At 39.1% G+C, this 27,877-nt stretch overlaps 1 protein-coding gene across 1 annotated transcript; it reads left to right on the top strand.

The window, feature by feature from the left end:
- Nucleotides 1–25: 25 nt before the first annotated feature.
- LOC135475724 (uncharacterized) lies at nt 26–27,877 on the top strand. Its single transcript, XM_064755658.1, has 9 exons — nt 26–1,126; nt 15,919–18,084; nt 22,310–22,485; nt 22,924–23,077; nt 23,480–23,633; nt 23,988–24,190; nt 24,591–24,713; nt 25,269–25,937; nt 26,168–27,877. The coding sequence occupies exons 1-9, from the start codon at nt 26–28 to the stop codon at nt 26,225–26,227; spliced, it is 4,806 nt and encodes a 1,601-aa protein (XP_064611728.1). The 3' UTR covers nt 26,228–27,877.

The following is a 27,877-nucleotide window of genomic DNA, read 5'->3' as shown; positions in this document are numbered from 1 at the left end:
AGGATTCGTTAATTCAAGCGACAAAATGGCCAAGTGGACGGTAAATGACAGGGATTGGTCAGCGGACCCCCAACAGGTGTCCCTTAGCTCATCAAGGTCGGCATTTGAGGACTCGCTGTGGGAAGAGCTCTTGAAAGACACCGACCACTCCTCTGCGATCTGGTCATCAAGGGAATTTCGGCAGAGCCAAAAGACTGGTGTATCAAAGGATAAAATTTCAGGTAATAATGGACCACCAGACAACAATATTGTTATCCGGTACACGGAGAATACGAGCCGTTCTCAGCGAAAAGATCTCGTTCCAGACAGTGGTTTTCTGAAGAATCGCAAAGGGCCATCCGCCAACAACAATTACAAGCCAAATAGTAAATATGGCCGCCTTTGTCGTAGATCATTGAGCCAATCTTGCAATCCGTCAATGAAACGAGGTGGCCGCGGGGGCCGGGAAGGTGACTCGGTAGATCTGTATGACGAGTCCGTCCCGGTTGTCAACTCTGAAACTGCCAGTGAGAGGAAATCAGGCTACCTAGACGAACCGGCCTATGTCAGAGAAGCCTTGCTACGAGATAGACTCCAAGAGGCGTCTGACAGCTTGGACAGGGACGGTAACTCTGGTAGTGAACAACGGACAGATGATACAGGCAGGCTCCAATTGCAGGAAACTCTTCAAGATTCCGATACAGATCAAGACAACAGCGAGGAAGTAGATTCGCTGGACGAAGAACTTTGGCTTTCGGCAAAATCCTTAGCTAACGTAACGACGTGGATGATACGAAACAGAGATCATCTTCAAATCGTTCTCAACGATGTACCCAAGACCCAAGACGATACTTTAGAACTGAAAAGAACCGCAATTCTCCAAAGTTTCTTGACCACAGGTGGACCAAATATTGAAGAAGATACAAGTAGATACTTAGATTTGAAAAGCAGAACAGATTCCAAGCAACTGACTGAACATTACACTGATAACCACGTGACTCCTTCTGGTCAACCGGGAATTCTTGCAAAACCCGAACGTCTAGTGCCTGATGCCGTAAGGAACAGCTTCCATCGGATGCGGTTGGAATTTCGTCACAGGAATGGTTCGACTAAATCCGCCCCAGGCTGTCGACGGGATAGATTTGAGGTGAGCCTGAATAAAAACCTAGAACTTTAATTTTAGCGTTTCTCAAAAAATGCTAACATTTAGAAAACAATAACTTCTAAAAGAAAAAAAAACAGACCGCGCAGGGTAAAATGTCACAAAACGAAGTTAATTAAAAGAAACTGTATTGCCCTGAACGTATAGTTTAGACCAAACAGTATCCCACTAGCGTCTCCGTTTTGTCTTTCTGTGTGACATTGTTCCATGGTTTCAGTGGGTCGATATTCAGTTCGTAAATACATCCGTTTATTCATCCTTAATTCTTGCAGGTTATGTTTCGATTTTGTAATACTGCTGTTCTTCAACCTCTACCGAATAGCTCTGGCAATTTAATATAAAAAGGCTTAATTAAAAGATTTGTCTTTTTACCTATAAGCTATTGTACACAGTGATCATTATGTATATACACTTTCAATGTGTCCCAAATTGTTTGACCCATAGTAAACCTCAAATAGCTATGATCTATGTTTTGTGTCATAGATGGTTTACCTGAGCTCATCTATAAAGTCAGCTTACCGTATAGTAAACACAATTAAGCCACACAGCACTGGTAAAGGTTGTGAGGAGCAAATCACAACCAATCACGGTGACATTGATCTTACTCTCAGATTCATTAGTAAGTTTGTTTAATCAACAGGTGTTGAATGAAATTGTACGCTCTTTCGTAAAATAATATTGTAGATTCTTTAAATTTGAGAGGAAACTAGTATATACATGTAACACAATTTCACCTGTCATTATGTAACAAGGCTATGTGGTAGCACCTTAATGCAGATGATTTTACTAATAAGCAATAATCTCGAAAGAAGGTATTTTGGTAATCTTTAATATGTATAGGTCTACTTCGTTGAAGGTTAATGTATGTTGGTACCTAGATGATTTCGTTCTGAACTGCTCACTATATACATGCAGACTGACGTATACATGTATGTAGACCTATGTATGCTTGCGTACTTACGTCGTACTTAACAGTTATTCAGTCATATAACGATCACAAGTCATTAGATGAGTGTGCATATACCAGGTATACATACATTTACTGTGTCTTCTTGCTGCAGGGAGAGCCATGACGCAAAAGTGCTGTCGCCACTGAAATATCATGCCGAAAACACGAGACAAAACACCCGCCCCAGTCACATAAGACCGTTAAAGTGAGCATAAAGTGAGGAATTAAAGTTGTATTAATTAATAAGGTAGTATTCCAGAAATGAATAGCAAACAATCGCTTACCTTGCCACTCATTTGGTGACGCCATTTTGCTATGTTATAGCTACCTAGAATGACGTCAAAAAGCTTAGCATGTGACAATGAAGAAATAGAAACAAAAGTCCGTGATACCCAACCAAAGAGTATCAGGTCTAATCTGTGTTCAAAAGGCCGATGTTTCTCGCTCTGTCAGGGCGATGTCTTTCAGATTTTGAGAAGATATTTTCGAAATAAATCTGACTGCTAAGGAAAAATAATGCAAAGTAACAATATTTTTCTTCAAACAATGAGTCTCCCGAGGCGGTTTTCTTATAGTTCACCCTAACAAGTTACTGCAGTATCCTGTCCAACATTTACGCATTGTGACACGGGCAGTCGTTGTCAGTTTCCTGCTCAAAAATGTGTGGTTCAAAATGCATCAGGTTAACAATTAACTAATCGCAAAATCCAATTTATTGCATCAATATCTGTCTATCCACTATAAGAAACAACACTGACAATCGAGGGCTTTTTTGACGTGACAGCCAGTTATATCACGCGACTCTTTCAGCACTAGCGATTCGCCAAGTTCATGAGGGCTTCTACAAAATGGTTACTAGGAGTAAATTGTTCGTCTGTGCCATATCCCCAATGCTGAACTTCATCTCGGCTTTCAAAACTTTATGGAATTCTCCATGTATATATAGTGGCAGACTTCACGTTCACTTTAGACGTCTGTAAAGAGCCAGTCTGATTCGAACCCGCGACCTCTGTGAATTTATACAGAAGTTACGCAGAAGAGCGCTTTCATTCTGACAGCGAATGTTGTAATGGCATAAACCTTGATATATTCATGATGAATTGATACCTTGCTAACTAAGCACTGGATAAAGCACTGTCCCTGAACTAGTATACATAGATCGGACCATATAGGGCCTGCTGTGGTGAGGGACCAAGCTTCTGTACCATTTATCAGTAATAGGTTATGGTGAACTTCAGTGAATGGCGAGGTTCAGTGAATGGCGATGTTGACAAAGCACTAAATCTGTTAATGAATGTACCCTTGGTCTTGGTCTGTCCGAAGACATGCTTAAACAAAAAAGCACTAAATCTGTTGTGTTAGTGAATGCACCCTTGGTCTTGGTCTGTCCGATGACATTGTTAAACAAAATACTTTAACAGATATTGAACCGTTATAAGTTTTTCGAATAAAAGAATTGATAAATTCATTTAACCCCGTCGGTTGTGTCGAACATGAACTGATCGAGCTCCATGTATATCTGGTCAAGTCCGACCTCTTTAAGGCTTTCTTTACCTTTGCCATGGTTTGGACGCCACCGTTCTTTACTTCGCTAATATATTTATTGATTTATTAATTTATTTACTTGATTGTTGTTTAACGCCTTACTCTAGAACTATTCACATACACGAAATGTAAATCAATTATCAAAAATTGAAATTCCAGGAAAAACAGGTGAAAAGATCATGTAGTGCAATGGCCTCAGGTAGATATTTTTCTACATGCAGGAGGGGGAATACCCGCCTGGGAAGACGATTACATACTAGAAAGACGATATCTGTAACTCTTTACTAGACATGCTGTAACTAAGGTATAGCAGGGAAGTCTTGTTGTCAAGTGTTTGTTTGGGCATTACGGGTGGATAAAGTCTTAGTTAAACCCTGTGAAACTCTTCTTTGTCCATTTGGCGTTAAAATCTAATGAAACAACATCAGGGACTTGCGGAAGTCCTGCCATGGGTTAATCTAACAAATCGGATTAAATCGACTTCATTAATCATATCGAATGTTTTTACAGCAGTGTCATTAACTGAGCTATTAGTTATATTCCCTGGTGTTGTATTAATTATAAGCATTGTTCTGGTCGTGTGCGCGCGGTACCACAACGGCTTGGACAATCCAAGCATGTTCGCTGTTTTGTCCATTTATCGTGTGGGACGTTTGTTCCAAACCTTCCACTCGGTAGATTATGTGTAGCTTATTTTGTCTTGTAAAATTGTTTTCAGAAGTATTTTTGACAAATTCTTAAGAATAATCCAAGTGATAAATGAATCCCAGTGTGGCGATATAGACAACGTTTAACAGGTACACTTTATCATATCTTGGCTTCCTTACCATCAAATAAAATCGTTCTGTGGTGACAGGATAGTTTTAGATCTATTTGTAAGGTACGGATTCGTGAGTGAGTGCTTGGGGTTTAACGTAGTACTCAACAATTTTTCAATCATATGACGACGAAGGAATCCTTAGGGTGTATGTAATGTGCCTCCTTGTTGCAGGACGGATTTCCACCGCTCTTTTATCTAGTGCTGCTTCATTGAGACGACGTACCGAAGGCAAGGTAGCCGCCCCGCCTGAGCCATTATACTGATACGGGTCAACCAATAGTTGCACTATCCCCTTCATGCTGAACGCCAAGCGAGGAAGTTACAACTTCCTCTCTAAAGTCTTATGTGTGACTCGACCCAGGATTGATCCTGGATCTACCGGTCCCGAAGCGGACGCTCTACCAACTGGTACGGATTAGCCACGACAAGGCAAATCCTTGTTGGTATATTATAACATTTGTCCAGCCAAGCATGAGTGTAGAAAGGAAGAATAGTGGATGAACTTGAAGTATACAAGTGCCTGTCTGTCTGTCGTCTGTATGTCTGTCTCTACGTCTGTCTGTATATCTGATTAACAGCCTTTTATACGGTATGGTGTCTGTCGAAACACCTATATATGGGTCTGCCTGTCGCGAAATCAGTTTTCGATTACGTGTTAATATGTATGTACACATGTTTTTTTTTATATTCACGACTAATTTTTCGATTTTAGTAGAATCTTCTCATCTCTTCTGCTGTAAAAAAACATTTAGCATGGACATTTTTGGTGGTAGATACCAGGGATATATTTGTCCGGTACACAAAGTGTGTGCGTGTTTTGGTACATGGGTGTTCATTTTCTCGTGTTGCCTGTGCCGTTACCCCGAGGGCGGGCAATGCGTCTTGATAATCGCGTTGTTCTGGCCACGGGCGGGACAACACTACCCACGGGGGCATTTTGGATGGGCGCAGTCATGTAAGATAAGTGTATGACAATGTAAAGCTTCCGCCCACGGGACTATAGGCTGTAAAGCAACATTGAAGATCTCTGTACCGAGCCTAAGCCCCGTGTTAATCCTATCAGTGGTGCACACACCACCTAATTATCGCATCTTCTTCAAGATTAGGCTTAATGGTTTTAAACTAAGTTGTTCAAAGACGGCTCTCTACTTATGGTCTCCAATTCTTTTAGATAGTGAAAGATTCTAAGATCGGAGCACAGCTTTCTGCTTCAAGCGGTTTTTTTAAAACAAACCATGCGCTTACAGTATTAAAAAAATAAAGGTTCATAGTTTCAAATCATGTGTAAACTAGTGCTAATTACCTTACATGGTGGTTTCCCCTAATTGTTTGTTATATATCTCTTCATCTTCATTTCATCTTCACAGCAACTTTAGTTTAAGTTTACATTGGACACAGATCTAGTACAGTTCATTTGTGTTCTTAATCCATGCATTGCACTATGAAAGAACAAGACATCGGGTGTCTGTCTGGTCACTTTTTCTCAGACGCATCTCTGCCCACGCTCGTCTGTTTGGCCAATTTCCCGCAGACGTATCTCTACGTACACTTGTCCGTCTATGTGCCTGTCTGGTCAATTTTCCTCACAAGCATCTCTACCCACACTCATCTGTCTGGTCGTTTTTTTCGCAGACACATCTCTGCGTATACATGTCTGTCTGTGTGCCTGCGTGGTCGATTTTCTGCGGACGCATCTATACGTTCACACGTTTGTCCGGTCGATTTCCGAAGACACATCTATACGTGCACATGTCTGTCTACTTGTCTATCCTGTTGATTTTCCATTGACGCATCTCTACATACACATGTACACTTGTCTCTGTATCTGTCTTATGGTTTACCCGCAAGCTCATCTCCGTCGTGTGTCATTTACTAATCTGTGACTGAAGGCTAAATCTAATATCGCGAAAGTGTTGAGTAATTATGTTAATTAACGGTTATTGACAATGTTTTAACATACCGATACTTATACAATTTTAAGGACTAACAATCAACATCACTGGGTTAAACGGAACCATGTGAGATCACTCTGAAAGTAGTAATCTGTGAAAGATAGACACATTTAAATCCAGTGGCAAATCGATACACAGGTCATTTGTAGAATATGCATTTTAATCTTTATATCTGAAAACGTAATCACGAATGCCTTTAGACTGGAGTAAAGGCATTATAAAGACAATATATTACCCCAGTAATTGGCCCCGATGCAAAATCCTTTTCCAAAAGCAAGTTAACAACAAATTCTCTGCAACACGTGCCTTCAACAACTATAGAGCTATACATTGCCTAGCGTCCGATTTGTCCATACAGGACATAATGTAATGCAGTTGTTCATCAAACGTATGAAGTCAATATGACGAATTTATAAGAGGTGTTTATAACTTCACAATACGTTAACGAAGCAGTCTTACGTTTGCACATGATATTTAGCCCACAAATGATTATCCTACAATAGCATGCTTTTATAAGCTAAGATTTGCAAAGCAGTATCTATCTCAGCTTGAGTCTAATAGTTGCGAATTTCACAGTTTGCTGTGCTGTTAATTTTCCAGTGGGATATAAGTTAACACCTGTGGTGGGGTGTCCCGATAACGTGTGTTAGGTCAAAAGCGCTGTTTATACCCACAACTTGTGTAATTCCTCCTTCATACAGAAATCAAACATAACACTCGATTAACACATACATGTAGGCCTAATATTTGAAAAGAGTATATACCTTGTGTTCGTAAATCGATTTTTTAGAGTTATCCTAACTTGTCAAACTTACTTCCAGTTAACAGTATATGCTTTGATAGTCAAGGCTTACCCCATTATGAAAGTATATATACTGATATACATGTATAATTTAGACACGAGAATTCAACAGTGGTATAAACCAGACTGACATGGAGATGGAGATACTTTTGCTCAGCACATCAGTCAGATTACGTGTACATAGACTGATACCATCTTTGCGGATCTAGGGAATGTGTCGTGGAAGAAGGACATTGTGATGTGCAATACGGCAACAGATATATGCAGATAATCTACGTAAGTAGTTCGCACAAAACGTGAAGGACAACAGGCTGTCTTACGAATAAGGGTGACTGTGGGATCATATAGCCCTTCCCGGCCAAACAAATTAAGTTTAAGCCACGGAACCAACATTTCATTAATTGTAGATACAGAGGGTACCGGTAGTTAACAGTCGCACCATAAGGAACGGCTTAAGTTTATCTTCCCTGTTTAATGATTGCAACAGAGTGACAAGCATAAGACCAACAGTGAGCTGTATTGTTTTACCGAGTACAGCAGTCACGGCTCATCAGTGTCAACGTTTGTCTTGGAATCTGTTAGTCTCCCCTGTCACGACCCTGCCTACGGGCTTCACACGTCACCACCCCACGGTGAAGCCCCACCGGTGCCCTGCTGTCACAGCCCCAGAGGCATTGTCCGGGGGGCTGTCGCTCAAGTTGTTGGCTCCCAATGGGCGCTGATTGAAGCGCCTCCTGGAGCGGAGCCTTCTGTCTTAGCCTAGTGGAAACAAAGGACAAGCTGAATAAATAATGGCACTGAGTGGCTAATGAACTAGATTCAGCAAGCTGTCGTATATATATATATATATATATATTGGTATGTAATAATCGGAGACGTCATAAATCAGACGTGCATTTGACAAGTCGTTCAGATCAGCAATGTGTGGATCGTTCCCAGGACTCTAGCCCTGTTACAGAGCGCCGTATGATTACTGCAGACCCGATGCAGTGTGCACCATAATAAGGTTGTGACTGAATTACTTAGCATCTTCCACCAAGATGGTTCAGTTTAATAGCAGACGCTCTGTGTTGTTCGTAAGTATATAGCTGGTTTTAATCACAGCAACACTTTCACGATTTATACATGTATATGTGTCACATTTAATTATGTCTGTTTTTCAGCTTTTTGTTTAGGGTAGATGTGCAAAATATATGTGGATACCACTCGTGACACGAAACAATTTATTCTCTTTAATATTATCTTTAAACTCTTTTTAGTCTAAAGATCAAAAAGACAGCAGAGAAATCATTTCTTTCAAGCAAATTTTGTAGGCAAGTCACATATTTATTTAAACATCCAGCGAACTTTTGGTGCACGCTGTTTTCTTATATGGACCATCCAAACAAATGGCATTTCTAGTTTTACAGATTTTTATCTATAAGACTTACTACTGCTTTTGGCAGATTCACGCTGACGTTGGATATTGTGTGAACCATAGCTCTTTATGTACCGGTATGTTAGTTTGTGCATCTAAATTAGTAATATTGGTGTTAATTATCGCCCTTGACGTAACTTGCTTGAGAGTTATCGCCCCTCGTGCGACTTAAGATAAAGTTTTTGGAGGCACGAAGAAAAGTTGGCTCTTGAAGAAAGAAATGTTTTACGACAGAAAGTGTCTTTCACCCTCATCTTTTCCAGTTCGTCGTCATTGACAATGACTGAATGTAAAATCCGTTCGTCTAGTGAACGTTTTAATTTTGAAATTAGAAAGACTGTATAAGTTTCAATCATGTTGGTGTTGTTGAACATGTCTCAGATTCGAGGCAATGGAAGCCAGCCGGTGAGGACAATTTGTCTGGTTCTTATCCAAGTTATTCAAACCTTATGTCAGTTTTAATGGCTTACATTAATCATAAGTTTGTACAACGTTTTAAAGTAATTCATTACAGTGTAAAAACGAAGAAGATTCATATTCACTCATGCAGCCAATGATTCATAGGCATCGCCAGTGGGGGTGAGGTTGTTGGGGGATGAGAAATAGGAAAAAAACTTTCCATTGAAAAGTCAGCGAGGCATTTAGCGTACAGTAGTCATCAAGAAATCGAATCTATACGTTCGACTTCAGCAGTTTAGCCTAACCATAAAAATAAGTAGTAAATACAGCTGTGCCAAAAGAGTGAAACATTGTCGAATGTATATAACATTTTTAACTGAAAGAAACTCAGTCCTGAAATACCGATGAAAAACTATTATAATAATATTAACTACATTCAGTTCCCAGAAATGAGCCCAGGGAAAATTTTTGTGAGTTCTTTGTGTTCTTACTTTGTGTGCGCTATGTACACAAATGTTATGTAAAATGAATCGTGCATTTTTGAGCAATGCATTAACGAACTGCACTTTTTTAATTTTTGCACTCTTTAATGTCTTTATATTTAAAGGGAACAGGGAATCATTGGTGTTGAAATATTCAGTACCAGATTGAACTTTTCTGTCAGGGTGAATGATCATTGAATATATTGCAGTAAGTCTCTTGATCCTTTGATCCGTCTGTCTTATGTTATTCCACGTTTGAATGGCACAGCGTCAGAAAGTTGACCTATTTACACTAGAGTTACTCAAGTGAGTGATTCCTATCAGCAGTTTTGACCTCAGTGTCGCAGTCAGATTGAAAATCACTCTCCAGTTTCATATATGGGTCAACTGAGGCATGAAATGGTCCCTATTGAAATATGTAAATATGTAATTGAAGTCTGCCAAGATGACTTGATATTGTTTGCATGAATTTCAATTGACCTGTACTCTATATGTGTTCGGACTCTTTGGCCATATCGATGTACACACATGACCATGAGATTCTCCCATTTATTGTGCTAGAGTCAGACTAATCCTTACAGTTGAAGACTGACAGCTTAAGACAGCATGTACATCCAGAACTTTGCTGGATTTACAGGATGGGAGACAGAAATTTGAGCATGTACAGCTCTCCAGCACAAGGTATATATGTGCATGTGGTACACTATAGACCTACATGTTTGTATTGTAAGAGGGTGTAAGTTTACATTTTTGGCCGTGGTTTGTTTTTAAGGACAAGCTCAGGTTTTACTGCTGATATGTGATTATGTATAGTTACATATATATTTAGTTCAGAAGACAAATGTGCACATGTAATGATGTTACAGAAAGAACACAAGGACAAGTTCATCATAGCACTTCATTGGACATGGAACTTGTCATCATTTCCTCGAGCATCTCTGTTGACAAAAGGTGGATGTTGCAGAAATCCTGTTGATTGAATGCCTGAAAGCTAACATTCTTAAGTTACTTGTAACAGATCAGAAAAATGGCAGTATATGGTGCCAGCTAGGTGTCTCCATGTTTTTACCTGTTACTCCATCATTATGTTTTATTTAATTTGGAAGTATTTATTTCTAAGTTTTTTGGGTCTAAAATGCTGTGCATTTGGTTTTAATACCTACTTCACTGACAATTTAACTCGACAGATCTTGTGAATGAGCAGTTTTTGATTTATGATTTTATTTGATCCAGGAGACATACTTAGCATGTTTATATCACTGACTTCTTGGTAAGCCTATGGATGACCCCAGGAAGAATGTGTGTTTAGAGTTTATGTTTATCTATGCAGATAGATTAAGCTGTTTATTTTGAGGTCTTGTAATCCACTTAACCATCTGCCTGCACATTGTAAGTAGATGGCAGAGGTCAAAGGGTGGGAACGCATGAACCCAGCCAGTTGTTTATAACTCTGTTATCTTTAATACATATATCCTAAATGTTTAGAGTACCGTGTAAGATATTGTGCCCAAAAGCTTACTTGGGTGAATGCTACAGCAAACATAGAGAGCAAATGTTCACAAGCCTACAGTTGTTCTCTTTTGCTTTTACAGATTTTGAGGATTTTTTTTTTCTTTGGTAAGATGGGTTAAGACACTAAATGAAATCAAACTGTTCAAAAATGAGATTTTGCACTCCCTAGTGTATCCAGTGCATCAGTGAACAAACAAGTACTTGATCCATTAACTGCCACAAATATTTTTACTTGTAGAGGAAATTTTAGTTACTAAAGGCAACAGGAAATTGGAAACAGGTTGATTCTATAAGACACATAAAATTTCAAAACTTCCCAGACTGTATACATGTAGTTAAACAACCTGAAGTTTTTCTACACCCAAAGCACACATGCAGGAAGATAAAAAGTTGTTTTCAAAACAGGTTAAGGAATTAGGGTAATATAAATTTGGTTACCCTTGAGGTGGTCAAATAAACAAAATAGTTTGTTCCAGGATATGGTTGAGGTGGGTGGTGTGTACTGACCTGAACAGGATATTACTGTGATGTCACTGAGATAGGGAGTGATCTAGATGACCACTGGACAGTATGGTCAATCACACCCGCAGGCTATCTCTGACTCAGACCAGCTAAGGTCCAGCTTCAGGTGTTGTTGATCCACCTGTCATTTGTGTTCCATCTGGTCAGAGTGTTCACAGGGGCATGCTACCTGTGATAGTTCCTCTGTATGTCAGTATGCCAATGGTAAGCCAGTTTTATGTTGTAACACTTCGTGAATGAAAAGTGCTCAACAAATTCAGCTGTGAAATGGACTAGGCGCTCCAAGAAGTTGATTTTGAAAGTTATTATTTCATTGATTCACATGAGTAACTTGTGACTGCTTCATGTAAAATAGAAAGCTATATGTGTAAACACTTCATGAATGGAAATTGGTCAACAATTTACCACTGTAATTATGGACTTTCAGTGGATTTATGGATTCAAAGAATTTGATTTTTTTTTTTTTTTTTTTTTGATTGGTGTTTTACGCCGTACTCAAGAATATTTCACTTATACGACGGCGGCCAGCATTATGGTGGGTGGAAACCGGGCAGAGCCCGGAGGAAACCCACGACCATCCGCAGGTTGCTGACAGACCTTCTCACGTACGGCCGGAGAGGAAGCCAGCATGAGCTGGACTTGAACTCACAGCGACCGCATTGGTGAGAGACTCCTGGGTCATTACGCTGCGCTAGCGCTTTAACCGACTGAGCCACGGAGGCCCCCCAAAGAATTTGATTTTAGAAACAAGTTAGTGCATGATTGATACAGATGGGTAACTTTACCAGAGTACATGTACGGACTGTTCTTACTAAATGATATGCATAACCAGCATTCAGACCAACAGGTAGAAGATTCTGGGTAAGTGTTGGGAAAAGACAGTTACATATTGTCAGGATTTTAGTCAGGTATCAGAAATGGTTCAACACTTTCCTTCTGTGTTCAAATACACATACATTTTGATGTATATTTTTATAGATAACAAAATATATTTATGTAAATAATGATAAGGCAAAATAATAATGTATTTAACCAGAGTAATACGATATGTTATGGGTGGATTTTTTATTGTTTTTTTAAGTTCCATTAAAAACCTCTAATATTTAATTATTTTAGAGTTGATTAACTTTAAAAAGAATATTGTTATTTAAATTAATAATAATTTTCTTCATGTTATTATTGATAAGGTTTATTTCTTGCAACCAATATAGGGATGTGTAGATCAAATACAAATAGCTTTTAATATTCTGTTTATGTCTTTGCACTCATGTGGATGGTATTTATGAGCAATATGCAATCAAAGTGAAATTTTGTTGGAAAAGGCATGTTGATGTGATAGGTAGATACAAAGACCAGTGCACTTCCTACAGACTGGCAAGTGCAGATGACAGAATAACTAGAGCATGGGGTGAAATCAGCATTTTAGCAATCACATCTGTATAAATAGAATTTCGGTATTGGTCAGTTGCTCAGTCTTTTCAGTACAAGTAGTTTATTACCTTTGGTTCCATCTCATTAAGCAGACCATGTAAGGGCAATACCAGTAAATCTGGAATGACCTATAGGCTAAAGGTCAGTTGTTGAAAGAACTGATATTGAGAGCTTGAACCTCTTTCATGGTCAGGCAGTAACCTGTGCTGTGTGCATCTGATAATAGGGCTGCTATTTTAATAAACAGCTACATGTACCCCATTTGAAAGTCCCGGAGACTACAAGACTTAATAAACTTGCAATAGTTCATTTGACCTTTATGTGACATTTTGAAGACTAGCAAAACCCGCTAACCCAGTGAAACGGTGTGTGATGGATATGACTGAATTGCCTGTGAAGGGATCACTTGTGAGCCTGTGCCATCGACACCATCCATGTGTATATGACTTCATATGAAAGGAAAATATATATGTATCCAGAGTAACCAATGATATAAACTTGGTAATATTTAAATTTACTGTTGCATTCATCTTGAGTGTGATAACAAGTGCTCTTAATCTCTGATATGCAAGTTCATAATGTAAGAACATGTTTGGATCTTCAAACTCTTCTTACTTGCTTCAAATAATTATTTTGTTCTTCTGCTGCTTCATATAATAGCTGAAGTGACTAAATTTAGCAAGATAGTACTACCTCAGTAGTACTGTAATTCTTAAAGGAAAAGACGTTTAATCTTTGAAGTAGTTATCACTGTATAGACCACGTAAAACTATGCATAAATATACTTTCATTGACTTTTTAAAATTTTTGTGAAAAGAGTTGAAGGTGCGTTCAAACATTTGAATTCTATGGTGAGATTTATGGATCATACTAGCAGAGTTTAGGAACTCTGACATCACAGGAAGTTTTCCCAACTCTAATCACAGCACTGAATTTTGGAATAACCATTTTTTACCCATGAGTAAAAGATTATTGAAAAAGTGTTCCCAAAAATTCCTTTAAAAGAGGAAGTTGTACTTTCCTCGCTTGGCGTTCAGGATGAAGGGGACAGTGCAACAACTGGTTGATATGTATCCATATAATGGCTCAGGAGGGGTGGCTTACTTCCCGCCGATAAGGCGTCGCAGTGAAGCAGCACTAGATAAAAGAGCGGTGGAAATCCGTCCTGCAACAAGGAGGCATATCACATGCACTCTAAGGATTCCTTCGTAGTCATATGACTGAAAAATTGTTGAGTACGACGTTGAACCCAAAGCACTCAATCACTCACTCCAAAAATCCCTTTCTTCTGGTGAACATCAGGAAACAAAGGTGATGTGATGTCAGAGTTCTTAGATACCGTCAGTATGGCTCATAAAGCCCACCATAGTATTCAAATATTTGAATGCCTTTCAATACTCTTTTAAAGAATAAATGAAAGTATTTTTATGCATAGTTTTCATTTGTCTGTAGGATGAACCTTACTTCATATATTAGCTTTCTTTTACTTCAAACCCTTTGCATGTTTGCCAGATGTATATTCAAGCAAATTGTGAGGGCAAAATTCTGATAAAATTAATGTTTTTGTGAAGGCCTGAAAATGGCCAGTACAACCAATGTAGTTCTGTTGCGAAAATCAAATTAAAAACATGCATAAATCGCACTAAAAGTTGCTCAAAGGCTGAGGAATTTGAGTTGAGTAGTGTTTAGGGCTTCAGAGTGATGTTACTCCGCTACACTGTGAAGCTGTCACAGGCAGGATCATATGATCCGAAATCATTGTAAACACAGGGCAATAATATATGTAAATGAGATGCTGATTTATTCCATTGTAGGTGTCAATTACTAATGCAGCAAAGTGAGTCGTTTATCGTCAACTGCTGCGTATTTATGTACATGTACCCTGGTGGTATTTGTCCTGATTTAAAAAGCCTTATATTTTTTATCCCTGTTAAACAGATTTAAGAGTGAATTTTCCACCACCTAATTAAACCAGAAGGTCGTGTACATGTACTAGCTAGTCCCCATTGGCTGTCAGATCTTGAGGGCTCATGACCATACCACTATGATTTCCTGAAGGCATGTTATGCAGAACATTGTTAGCCCTAATCGAGGTATGGCTGTGTCAATATTTTTGTCACTAGACAAAACCAGTGACCCACGACCTCCTGTTCCCCCCCATCCCCTGGGAAAATAAGGTATACATACCTGTAGGGATTTGTCATTGTCACCAGGAAGTCGCTGTTTAAACCTCAGATTTCAACTGTTGTATACAGCCTAATTTCATCATTACACTATTATGGAACTTGAAGCAGTCTCATGAATGAAACATGTAATAAAAATTCTAATTCATTAAAAATAACAAATAAAAATATTTTAATTCAAATGAAATGCCACAAAGAAATAAGTTCACCTGTGACTGTCTAAAACTCCTGCAACATACATGTATAGTTATGCACAGATCAGGTGCTACCATGTGTGTTAAAGGATAGGTTTGTTAGCATTAAACTGATTTTGTTTGCACTTCTAAGCCAGATTAGGCTGGACATAGCCATAGTTGTTATCCTGCCAGCTAGTTGACCAATATTTGCCCGACTTAGTGTATTAAGCTTCATTGAATAGTTTAACACTGCCCTCTGGCCATTGGCACATCCACTCAGAACCTCTGTTGCTTTTAGTATACATTTACCAGATTTTATATGGACAGGTACACAGTTTTAAATCAGGGGACATGTTTATGCTAGTCTGTTTACCTGATATGCTGGTGTCTTATCCAATGGTACCGCTGCATACACATGTGCCATTTTCACCATAACGATATAACCCTAGATTCTTTACCGGACAGCATCACAAGACTTTTTGTTTGTGACAGAAAGGATTGGCATGTTGTATGTTTCAATAAGAAAAGATGTTTCAATTGAAATAACGTATCAACTTAAATTCACCTGTTATTTCTTCTATTTTCAGGATTCTACTTGCGACTTGGAAAGAGACTCAATGAAATGTTACATGGAAATTGTGGGTAGTGATATTTCTTCTCAGTACAGAGGCATTCAGGTTGAGGACTCTTCACAAACTATGAATTCCCAGGGGTTCAAGGTGGGGTACAGCTCCAACAGCCCCTTACAGAGCCTCTCTGAACTGGCCATCATTGAAAATATGTCTGATCTGTTGAAGGATATTGAGAAATCAGACTTGGTGTTGGCTGATAACTTGGGCTGGCTGTATCACCAAGAGTCTGGACTGGAGCGTTGGTGTGTTATTGCAGATATCATCATGTGCATTTTTGAGAATAAGGAATCCAACAAGCCGATACTGTCCATTTTGTTACCAGGGGCAGATATATACGGCTCAGACAACTCTTTGAATCCTAATCATACAAGTGTGCTTGGCAAGAGCCAGACCAACACTTGGAGGATTACAATTGACTCAAACATTGCTGGACAGGAACATACATTCTTTGCCAAGAATTCGGAGGACCACATGAAATGGGTGAATGCTTTAAAAATGGCGTCAAACTTTGATCAAGATTCTCCTCTTTGTCGGGAAGGATTGGACATGAAACAAGGGAATGGAAACTGCTTTGGATCAGAGGAAAACTTCAGTTTTAATCCTTTGATAACAAGTGAGATAGGCATGGACATGGAAATAAGCCTTGGTTCGCCGGATTCTTTGGATTCGCCTGTGTTGTTTAGCAAAAACAAACATTTCCATTTGGACCTTCAGAATTCGTGTTCAGATCTTTCTCTGCAGAGCGAATCGAGTACAACATCTAAAGAAAGTGGCATTAGTATGCTTGACAGTTCTGATTTCAAGAAGTTTTTGCGCAGAGATTGCCCTGAGAATGGTCAGTCATCACCATTGAAGGCAAGACCTTCACACAGTCTGTCATTCTCATCTCCCAAAGCTTTTTCCCTAGACAGAAGACACTTTACAAGCATGGAGAACATTGACCGAATAGTTCTGCGGAAATCCAACTCAAATCCTTTGTCAAATGCACCAGCAACAGATAATGGGAATCTCCTGTCCAGTACTGAGCTCTCACCACCAGTTATTGAAGATGGAAGGAAGCTAGGAGGCAAGAAGAGCAGCTCTTGCAGGAGACCATTATCACAGTCCCTGGATCTGAGTAAAATTACTCCAGTAACATCGGGCTTGGTGCGAAGGGCATCTGGCTTCAAGGAGAGAATGTTTGGCAAGAAAGGAAAGTCTTCCCTCTCAGGTATCACCCTTGGCTCCCTGGTGGAGGTGAAGATGTCGGGCTTCATGCAACACAAGGTCTTACTGAAATGGCAGAAGCTGTTTTTTGTTGTGAGTAGAGGATGCCTGTATGCCTTCAAGACAAAAAATAACAGCGAGAATCCGGAATTCATGGCCATATTGTCCAACTACACTATTACATACCTACTCAATGGCAGACAGAAGAAAAACAAGATCACAAAGCCGTATGTGTTCAAGCTTTCTCAACCGAACTGTAAAAGCATTTACCTGTGTGCAGCCCATAGCTTAGACCTGGCTCGTTGGATTCAGGTCTTGCAGATGGAAGCCAGTCAAGTCAGTGTTGACAATCCAGATTCCACCCAAGATAGTTTTGATGCTGAGTCGTGGGTCACTCCTGGACTCTTTGCAAAAACAAATGCCAGATACGCTTTGGGATCACCAGCAAATGACCTTGAACCTTGTGAATTTCCCACCTTGAGCTCTTCAGTTGATCATGAAAAACTCTCTTCAACTTGTTTGTCTGATGGTTTGGAGATTGTCTCAACAGAACAGGGCAGAGTGACAGTGTCTCATCATATGTCACAGATGTGTGACAATGAACTAATCACAGCCTGGGATACGTCTAGCTCCTGCAGCACAGTGTACAGCTCTACCCTGGAATCCTCAAGCAATGCCAGCATGGATTATGGGCCTCGGCATGACAATTCTGTCACAAGGGTTTGGCAGAGCGATAATGAGTTTCGTCTCACAGCAATCAGGAAACATGCCCAAAAGATCAAGAAAACTTTCTCAGACAGGAGGAAAAAATGGCATAGTGAAGAGGTTTTGATCGACATTCCGATTTCGGATAGTTTTTCAGTAGAAAAAGATGATGTAGTCTCTCCCGTGAAAAGTGAAGAATCCAGAGAAGTGGTGAGTACAAGAATCGGTATTCAACTTTTGTGTGTTTTGTAAGAATTAAATCCACTCCACTGAGACATTTACAGCATGCTCTTTATTTATCATTGTTCATATGTAAAAGTTAGAGAGTTTCAGAGTAGGACTTTTTACCTGTCTTCTATCATGTCGTTAGTCATACTTTGTTTATTGTAGGCTGTCATTAAAAGATTTTTTATTGGGGATAACCCAACTTTATCAGTAAACATAGGGTAGATCAGTAGGCAATTTTTTTTTTGTATTTTGACCAATGAAAAAAATATGAAATTAAAAGAAGTCTTGTGTCAAAAGCTCAAAAAAAACTTTAGAATACAGCCATGACAGCTCTCAGGTGACGTCTAATGAGCTATTTTTTACTGATCTGCTTAAAGATTGCCTCAGCCAAATGTACCTGCACACTGCCACACAGCAACTCACATTAGCAGTGGCTGTAGCATGTAAAGAGTGGAAAGGGAAATGTTAGTGTGCAGACCCACAGTGAGGCCACTTAGTGTAAATGTTTCAAAAGTCAATTCAAGTCAGACGTAAGTCACTAAATCAGTTCAGTAAATTCATGTGTAAAGCACTAATGCTAGATTGGGCTTGATTGATAATTTATACGCATTTGAAGAATTGGCACAGATACATGGCCTGGTAAGATTAACAGGTCCATAATGCATGTACTTGTACATGTGTTTTCTGTTACGTGTACATACTAGTGTAAATTGAACTTGTTTATACTATACATTTTATGATTGTAAGTCAAAGGACTTTTATATGTACATATAACCTGTATATGTAGATGTATCTTTTCTTTTGATGCCAGCAAGTGTGGAATGCTATCTCCAGTTTTTCTGTGTTCACTGTGTAAGCAGGTATAAAAGATATCTTAATATATATATATATATATATATATATATATATATATATATATATATATATGTATTACTGGTACATATAATTTATTACCTGTTCCTATGTTGACTGAAAGTCATTGTGAAGCTTTTGTATAAAGGTTTTAATACAAAGTACTTGATAAACTGGATATCTGTGACCTGAGAAGATATCCCACTGCTACACGTAGCTGAGAGTTGTGCTGAGAGCTTTAGAGTTGAAAAAACTTGATAGACAAAGTATAAATGTTCAGCATTCAGATTCACAATGTCACTGTAAAACCTCGGTACCATGCACTAAACAAGTGGGCTGTAAAACATTGTCAAACTGATGCCACTGCTGTGAATCAGTCATATGTGCCTGGCACCAAACAAAGCTGATCCATTGTATGTAGCGATTTTTCTTTAGTGTTTAAATGTCCGTGCTATAATAGGGTAGATCTATTAAATAGAGTCCACATAGAGCACGGTATTGTACAAACCAGTCTATTAACCATAGTCAGTATTGTACAGTAGTTAGCCCTCATCTTGACGGGCTTACCGGTACATGTATGCCTGTGTGTTGGTGTGATGTGTTGGCCTTGGTGAATCCAGTATATTTATACAGTGACAGCTGGTGGGTTTAACATCCAGCCATCTGTTGCATGTGCTGCTGTTATGAGCGCGTCTGTACAGTTAATAATTTGTCATTCGTTACCAATTTACCTGTATGGCACAACTTTTAAGTTGCAAGCAGGGCGTTGTGTAAATTTGGATTTCTAAAGCAGGATATTTTTGTGACTGATGATGTGTAAAGTTTCAGGCACTTGTCCATTCTACCTTAATCAGTATCGTTAAACGTGACCATGCATGATTAAATGTTTTGTGCACGTGCTTCTAGATAGCTATAGGAGCACTGGTATGAGTGCAGTATTGCTGACAGTATGACACTGTGGCAGTGTGATACTGTGGCAGTATGACACTGTGTGACAGTGTTCTCTAGGGATTAGTACAGTGTATCAACAAGTTTAACAGCCTTTGTGTTCATGGACCTACCAGATACCGCCTTGTGTGAATTCTGTGTAAGATGTCAGCAGTCAAGAAAGTAGCTGAGGTTCTGTTGTTGTATTCACAAAGCCGATATTGATGTGAGATTGACTTATTGACTGGGAAACCAGTTTTGCCGGTCGCAGTGCATATAAGGTACTGAAAACTGAGAACATGCGTAAACAGAGCAGACAGCAGGGCAGGTGCATACCCATCTTCTCTAGCAAGGTAAACCTCACCTGTGGCATTACTACAGGTATTGTAAAGGACGAGTTCCACTAGATATTTATATATATAAACAACCACAGAAGTTAACCAATGTACATATACTACGTTTTACTGGAAATTGAATACAGGAAGCGTACTATGATTATTTCCTATTCAAGTGATACATGAATTCTGGCAGTTGTTGTGGTTGTTGGGTCTAGTGGAGTCTGCCTTTTACATCCATGTATATGCTGCATATTTTTGATTGAGATTTCTGTGTACATGTGAGTGGGAAAATTGTACGTTTTGAGGCAACACTTTCGCACATTTAGGATTACAAAAGTAGCCAAAGTTCATATATACATGTATAGTGTCTGGTACTGTTAAAAGATCAACTTGAATAAGGTGCATAAATGATCAAGAACGTAAAAACAGGAGGCTTCACCTGGGTGCAATTCTATTAAGAATCTGTGAACATGGTTAAGCTGGATCTGGTTTTCCACAGCATAAATTAGTTCGTTCTGAACAGTGCACATGTATGACTGGTTTTATGGGGGTCATACATGTCCTGTTAACATACGATGGTCACACACATGCCCACATGTGTACATGTATATATGTACATGTATGTACATGTAAGTTGAGCTATGTGTATGTCACATCTACCACACAGACATGTATCTGTAGCTCCTGACACTGTTCAGTATCCGTTTCAAACACTTCTGTCAATCTGTGTTTCTTTGCTGATATTTTATATGCTTAGTCACCAGATTGTACCATGGATTTGAGTCAAATGCTTTCAGCTTCACTAAACATGCACTTATGTGTATTTATAGTTATGATTTGTGAGTCGATTTTAACTGAATTGAGAAATAATTTTCATTTTTACTGATGAATGTCCTTTTATGATCTGTGCACTTTAGTTCATACATATATTTGAATACAGATATTTGAACTTTCGCGTAAAGGCCTTGAAGTGACGTGGGGTCTTACGTTAATTAAAAACTTTCCCCATGTAAATGTGCACGGGGTCAAACCTCATGGACACGTGCCAGAATGTTTGAGGATCAATCAAGCATGTCACATCATGCATGGTTGCTTCCAAATGACTAGTACTATTATCGGTGTTGACAGTTTGTCGTCATCTAGTCCTCTTTAACTGACGTAGGTATGAATAGCCCAGGCCATTTCAGGCATGTTATCCTGCCGTCTAGAGCAGATCAAAGACCTGCCGCAAACCGTTTACCTCCATGATCTAGTCATTGAAAAGTTTACAAATGTGCTGGAAGTGTGTGTGAAGAATGCATGGTTACTATGTCCTGTAATGATTACTGTGAAATGAATAAGATTGTTGTTAGCTGTGATAGCAGAGCTTAAGCGAATAGGGCCATAAATCTATTTAGGTGAATACATTAACTTATAATGTATGAATTTGTACTCAGGAGTATATGGTACACTGTCTGCAAATGTAAAAAGTGCATATACTTTAGCACATGTACATATACACACTTGACATGTTTTTCACACATAGAAAGAGCAGTTTCTGATACATGAACAACTTATGTAGATACACACATGTATTTACATATATAGACAGATACTTTTACAAGATAGGAACATTTTACATTTTTACCTAGATTAGTAAACATTATGATTTAGGTGTTAATTCCCATGCTATCACTGTGAGGCTTGGGACATGTCACTGCAGGGTGCATAATTATGTGTATATTTATGCTTCTGTGCATATAGCATATAGGCTGGTGTTTATGAATGCATATGTCATATATTATACATACATTAATGACAGTGCATGGTATACGTGCATGTATGTACTATACACACTTGTACCTTGCATTGTAATCACTGTGGCATTCCATGTAGGTGTATATAAACATCTAAATCTGTAACAACTGACTCAGACATTTTCAGACAAAGCCAGCTCTATTGTAGTAGAGGTAAATAATGCATGTATTGATATTCTGTGATACCTCGATTTACTTTAAAGGGAAACCCAGGCTGTATAGTCAGTACTATTGCACTCATGTATATATGTGTATATGTATGTGCTAAATACAGTTTGGTATCTCTGTTTCCAGAAGAAGTCGTGTAAAGAAGAGAGTGTAGAGCGAGGTGAGGAGACAGGTGACTCTTCCCAGCAGGTGCCAAGACGTCACAAGCCTGTCACAGTCAAACACCTGCCTGTCCAGCAGTTAGGGACGCCTGACCATTGCGGCTATCTGGAGAGGAGGCATCAGGATGGAGCATGGGTCAAGTAAGTTGACCGAGCTGTATTGAGAAGGTTACACTGCAGTTCTGAACACACTGACAGATTTTATAGAATCGACGTCATGAACACATGTATATGGAGGCACAGATTTTTATTTATTTTTCAATGTCCAGTTTTTCAGTATAGGGTAAAAATAAATATTTAAAAATCATCTACTAAAATCAGAAACAGCTTAAGAGCCTTCTTCGATTTTAGACCAGGAAATAAAAAAGAAGAAAAAAAAAGCGTACAATTGAAATAGGCACATATAAATGTTTAGGTTAGTTCCCTTTAGGTTTAACATTGAATTTGAAGTCTACACCAGTGTTGAGAATTGTAGGATGTTGACTTTTGAAACATCTAATATTATATATGATCTTCAGTGTATCTGTATATGTCTATCCATCATGGTTGACTGACAGTGTGTATTGATGTGTATTTCAGATACTGGTACTGTCTGAAGTCTGGCTGGCTCTACTGTTACCTCACACCTGCGGATTTTGTCACTGTTGATGCCATTAACCTGGATAATTTCTCTGTTACCTGTCATCACGAGAGATTCCAGGCCAAGAGCTTTGTCTTGGAGTTACATCACAAGGTAACTATTTCTCTGAACTCATTAAGGTTTTTGTAAAAGGTGATTAGACTAGTTAGACGACAAACCTTTCTGATTTTGGTCCAGCTTTGGCTGGCAGAATAACACTTGCACACCTAGCACTTGCACACCGCTTACATCGCTTTAATGCATGAATACACCTTACATCTTGTCCACAGGTCTACCAGCAACCTGCAGATGGTCGTGGATTCCCCATGGGCTCTGTCCGGTTTCCTCCCAACATAATGCTGGTCGACGTTCTGAGTACGTCATAAAACATCAATGAAATAAATAAAATAAATACATCTTGTCCAAATCTCACATCTAGCACAGTTTACATCACTTGGGCACACTTATGCACCAGTTATTAACATATTGAAGTATTGTGCTTCACTGTTTCCGTAGCGATACTTCCCCATATTTCTGGCTGCTGACAGTGAATCTGCAATGGCTGAGTGGTCCATGAACATTGGGGAGGGGATATCCACGCCTGAGAGAAGCCACCTGCCTGGAGGTACCCCACCCACCCGTGACCAGATGCGAACCACAGTCTTGTCAGGTAAGAGCTGTTAAATGTACTCATGGAGACCCAAAGGTCAAAGAAATTTTAGCATTTTTGGAAATTATCCTTTCAATAGATCAAATTTTTTTTTATGTGTACCTCTGCATGACTAATGACTAAATTATTGTACATACCTATGGCTGATATGGACATGTGAAACATGTTCTGGAAATTTAAAAATTCATCTGTCAGACTCAGTAATGAAGTCTTTATGTGAGGACAGCTTACATTCCATCTGTTGGCTTGGATAGTGATTTGCACTGTGAAGATATTTTGATAGATGTGAACTAAAGTTGTCTCCCCTTAATCACAGGTTGACTGATGTGTGTCACTCTTGTTTTATCTTTGCAGATGATTCCAGTGTGCCTGAAGACAACGTGGACATTACTGAAGACTTAGCATGTGACACCACACATGACACTGACACCTCGTCTCAGTTAGTACGCACTGCAGAGGAAACCTCAGTGGTGTCTGATGCTCGTCAACATCTGCTCCAGCAAGTCCTGAAACTGAAGCATGACTTGGAGCAAAAACAGTCTGAAACCAGGAGAAAGGTGAGCCAGCAGTTGTCTTCCTGATAGATGATTTAGGAAAATGGTGAAATAATTTTACTGTATTCAGACAGTTCCAAATTATTGATGATGTATATGTGTGGATTTAGCGTCTTCGGTATGAGGAGAGAAATTTGATAATAAAATAAATAAATAATATGATATATAAATTAGCAAGCTGCTTGTAAAGTAATTCAAGTAAAAAAGCATTCGCGTATTGAAAAGTAATAATATGTGTACTCTTGTTGTTATGGTGTGACTTGTCTTGAAATAAAAGATGTCTTCTGGTGCACAGAATGTTGAGTCATAACTTTTTCCACCTGTTCTATACGAAAACCTTCAAGTAGAAAAAATGAATAACGAAACATAAATGATAAATGTAATTTTGTTTTCTACATGACAGCGAGCTTCCTTAATGCACGTAAGCCAGTCTGTGCCCAAAAATTTGGATAAGAAGGTGCAGGAAGAGCAACTGGTTCAGGAGATCACTTCTCTGCGACAGCGGCGCTTGTCCACCCAGTTGAAGGTGTGTTCTGTTCTGATCTGTTTATTTGATACTTTGTACAGTTTACCCAGACCAGCTTGTCCAAAATTATGAACCAGTGGACTTTTAATCCAAATCTATAGATCTTGATAAAGACAAGTTTTGTACATAAAATTATACAAATTCTACATTTATGATACAATGTAGCTGACACATCAAGATAGATGTACCTGTACATTCAGTTCATTGCATGTACATTATTTTATGCATTGGTATAACCTGAAGTCTTTAGCTGTTTGAGTTTTTCTACTTGTGGCCATATGGGCCCCGTGGCTCAGTTTGTTAGCGCACTGGCGCAGCGTAATAACCCAGGAGCCTCTCACCAATGCGGTCACTGTGAGCTCATGCTGGCTACCTCTCCGGCCGTAATTAGTAAGGTCTGTCATCAACCTGCGGATGGGTGTGGGTTTTTCCCAGGCTCTGCGCGGTTTCCTCCCACCATAAGGCAGGCCGGCGTCGTATAAGTGAAATATTCTTGAGTACAATGTAAAACACCAATCAAATGTGGCCATTACTAACTGTAACATATTCTTACAGGTTGATACACTTCAGAGACAAATGGAGCTACGAACAGTGAACACTTCAAGGAAGAAACCTCTCTTTCGATTTGTTGGAAGGCAGAAGCCCCCAACAGAGGCAAACAGCAACAACAACAGCCCGTTTATGGAGGAGCAGGTAAAGGAATTGACCAGCCGGCTGCAGGTGATCGATCAAGATTTGACATACAGAGAGAAAGACCGCCAGACCTTGCGTCCCACATGGCTGGACCTCGCCAACAACAACCGTGGCAGCCCAGAGAATCAGCGTCGCCATGGACTCTTCTCTGGCAAAATCCAGAAAGAATCTCGCAAGAGAACTCAGAGTCTTAAGTTAACAGGACTTGCTCTTTCAGTACCACAGGAAAGTCCCAGAGGAGAGGATAGTGCTGTCAATCAAAGACCGTCAGTTCCAGTGAGTGACAGTAACCATGGTAGCAGGATCCCGCCTAATGACTCCTCCTTGGACAGTATTTCATTAGCTAAGGTGAACAAAGGTAAAGGTTGGTTTAGGAGAAAGCGAAATGGGAAGGAATCACCTCAGCCTGAACCAGCCAATGAAATAGCACCAGGAAATTGTCTCCGTGCAGAAGCAGCTCAAGCACAGCCCCCTTCTCCTAAAGTGTCCCCAAGGCGAGAGATTAGTCCGCGCGTTTTAGCAGACATAGAGGTAATTAATTTTTCACCTTGTATGAGTTTTAATCTGAATATCCCCCTGTTTAAACTTTCTGTACTTTTTCAAACATTAAAAAATTCCAGTGTGATTTGTAAACCAGTCTCTTAATAGTCACATCTTTTCAACTTTTTTTTTCTGAAATCTGTTTTCTTTAAGGGGATTTCTGAAGCTCTTGATTGTATCATTCATTTGAATACAAATAACTGGGTTTGTGTCTTTTTCAGGAATTTGAGAGGATGTCGCGTTTAGCCCTTCAGAAAACTCAAGGCTCACAGAACTCCTAAAGGTTCATAATTCATTGGAATCTGCCCCGTGCTAACATCTCGGTAGTGCATGTATTGATCTCACTGACGAATACAGACTTCATACTGGTGTGGACTTCATATTCATGCAAACTTCATACTGGCGTGTACATCATACAGACAGTTGTTTTCATGCCAACTTCATACTGACGTGAGCTTTATGCTGGCAGGGTCTAAATGCTGACATGGACTTCATGCTTGTGAGCTTTGTACTGGCATGGTCTAAATACTGATATGGACTTCATACTTCACCTGTCTGCTATGGTGACCTGCTAAATTTTATCACATACTACGCATTTTAACATAACTGTGATGGAATTCTCAGTCAAGACGGTGCTAACATGAAAAGAGGTGTTCAGGACGAGTCACATCCTGTTTCTTGCTTTTTAAATGTCATATTTCATAGTGCATACAGAACCTATCAAACAAAGTCAACAATGCTGTAAATCATAATGGAGAGTGCTAAGAAAATGGTTGTATGTATACTGGCAGTGCTTTTCTTTCAACTAAATCTGAAACCAAGATATTTAATTTTAAAGCACGAGGTTACTAAGGTGATTAGAAAATCTGAACAGGGCATTTCAATACTGTTTTTTGATGAATGGACCTATTGTTCTTTGACATTATGATAAACTTTTTTGTTTGCCAATATATCTTTTGTTACCTTAAAGCAAGACTTAAAGAGAATGGATGGATGCAGTAAATAAGAGCATAACAAAGTCATGAATTTTACCCACTGGAAGTTTACAAATTCCAGGGAAGTTCTATGGTTCTCCCTGATGTCTAGTCTTGGAATGAGATACACAAGAGTGCCAAGACTGGCAACACAACAAATGTAACCTTGTATTTTGTTAAGATAAGATCTTGTTTTTTGGTGGGTGAGGTGGTTTCCATTTGTGTCATAACTGCCAAAGGTTTGTTTTGATTTAGAATTTCCAGTTCATTTGCCAGGTGTTCTTCGAAAATCCATGTCCTGACTGTAAAAGTAAGGTTGTTTTTGTGTCAATGTTTTTGGTGCAATAATTTTAATCTAAATGTATAGTATTGGTTTTATAAGTTGAAGCGTTTATTTTGTGATGTATTGTTTGTATATAAAATATGTACATGTACTCTGTAGCTGTTTGATATAACCCTTATTTTTGTATGGAGAAATTTATACTTACATGATGTTTGCACATATATTGACTTGGGAATATTGACTTGATGTTTATTGGGAACATTCAGGCTTTTAGATTTTACAACTAAGGAGAAGAAATTCGTCTCCCTCATTTGCATTGTGAGTGAATGGCAGAAAGCCACATTAAAATCTGTCTTCCTGGAAGCTCCACTCCGTCAGACATCATAATCCAGTGTCAGTGGATCATCAGCCTGTTATTCCATTGTATATTCATCAACATTCCACCCATCCTGGATGACCTTGGTCAATTTGTACATCTCACTGGATGATCAACCTGTCAGTCCAGTGTGAAATGTAGGTACTTTTGGTTGTTTAGGCTCTGTGTGATGGATATACATACTGTATACTAAGTTGTTTCTTGGACTTCGTACAAATCTCAGCTTCTGATGTTGTATTTTAGTGATATTTATTGACATAATATTTCACCTTGTTATCTATGGCGTTTTTATTCTACC

The sequence above is a fragment of the Liolophura sinensis genome, chromosome 9 (genome assembly GCF_032854445.1).
Source record: "Liolophura sinensis isolate JHLJ2023 chromosome 9, CUHK_Ljap_v2, whole genome shotgun sequence".
Taxonomy (NCBI): domain Eukaryota; kingdom Metazoa; phylum Mollusca; class Polyplacophora; order Chitonida; family Chitonidae; genus Liolophura; species Liolophura sinensis.
The sequence above is the reverse complement of the archived record's forward strand: the minus strand, read 5'-3'. Positions and strand labels throughout refer to the sequence as shown.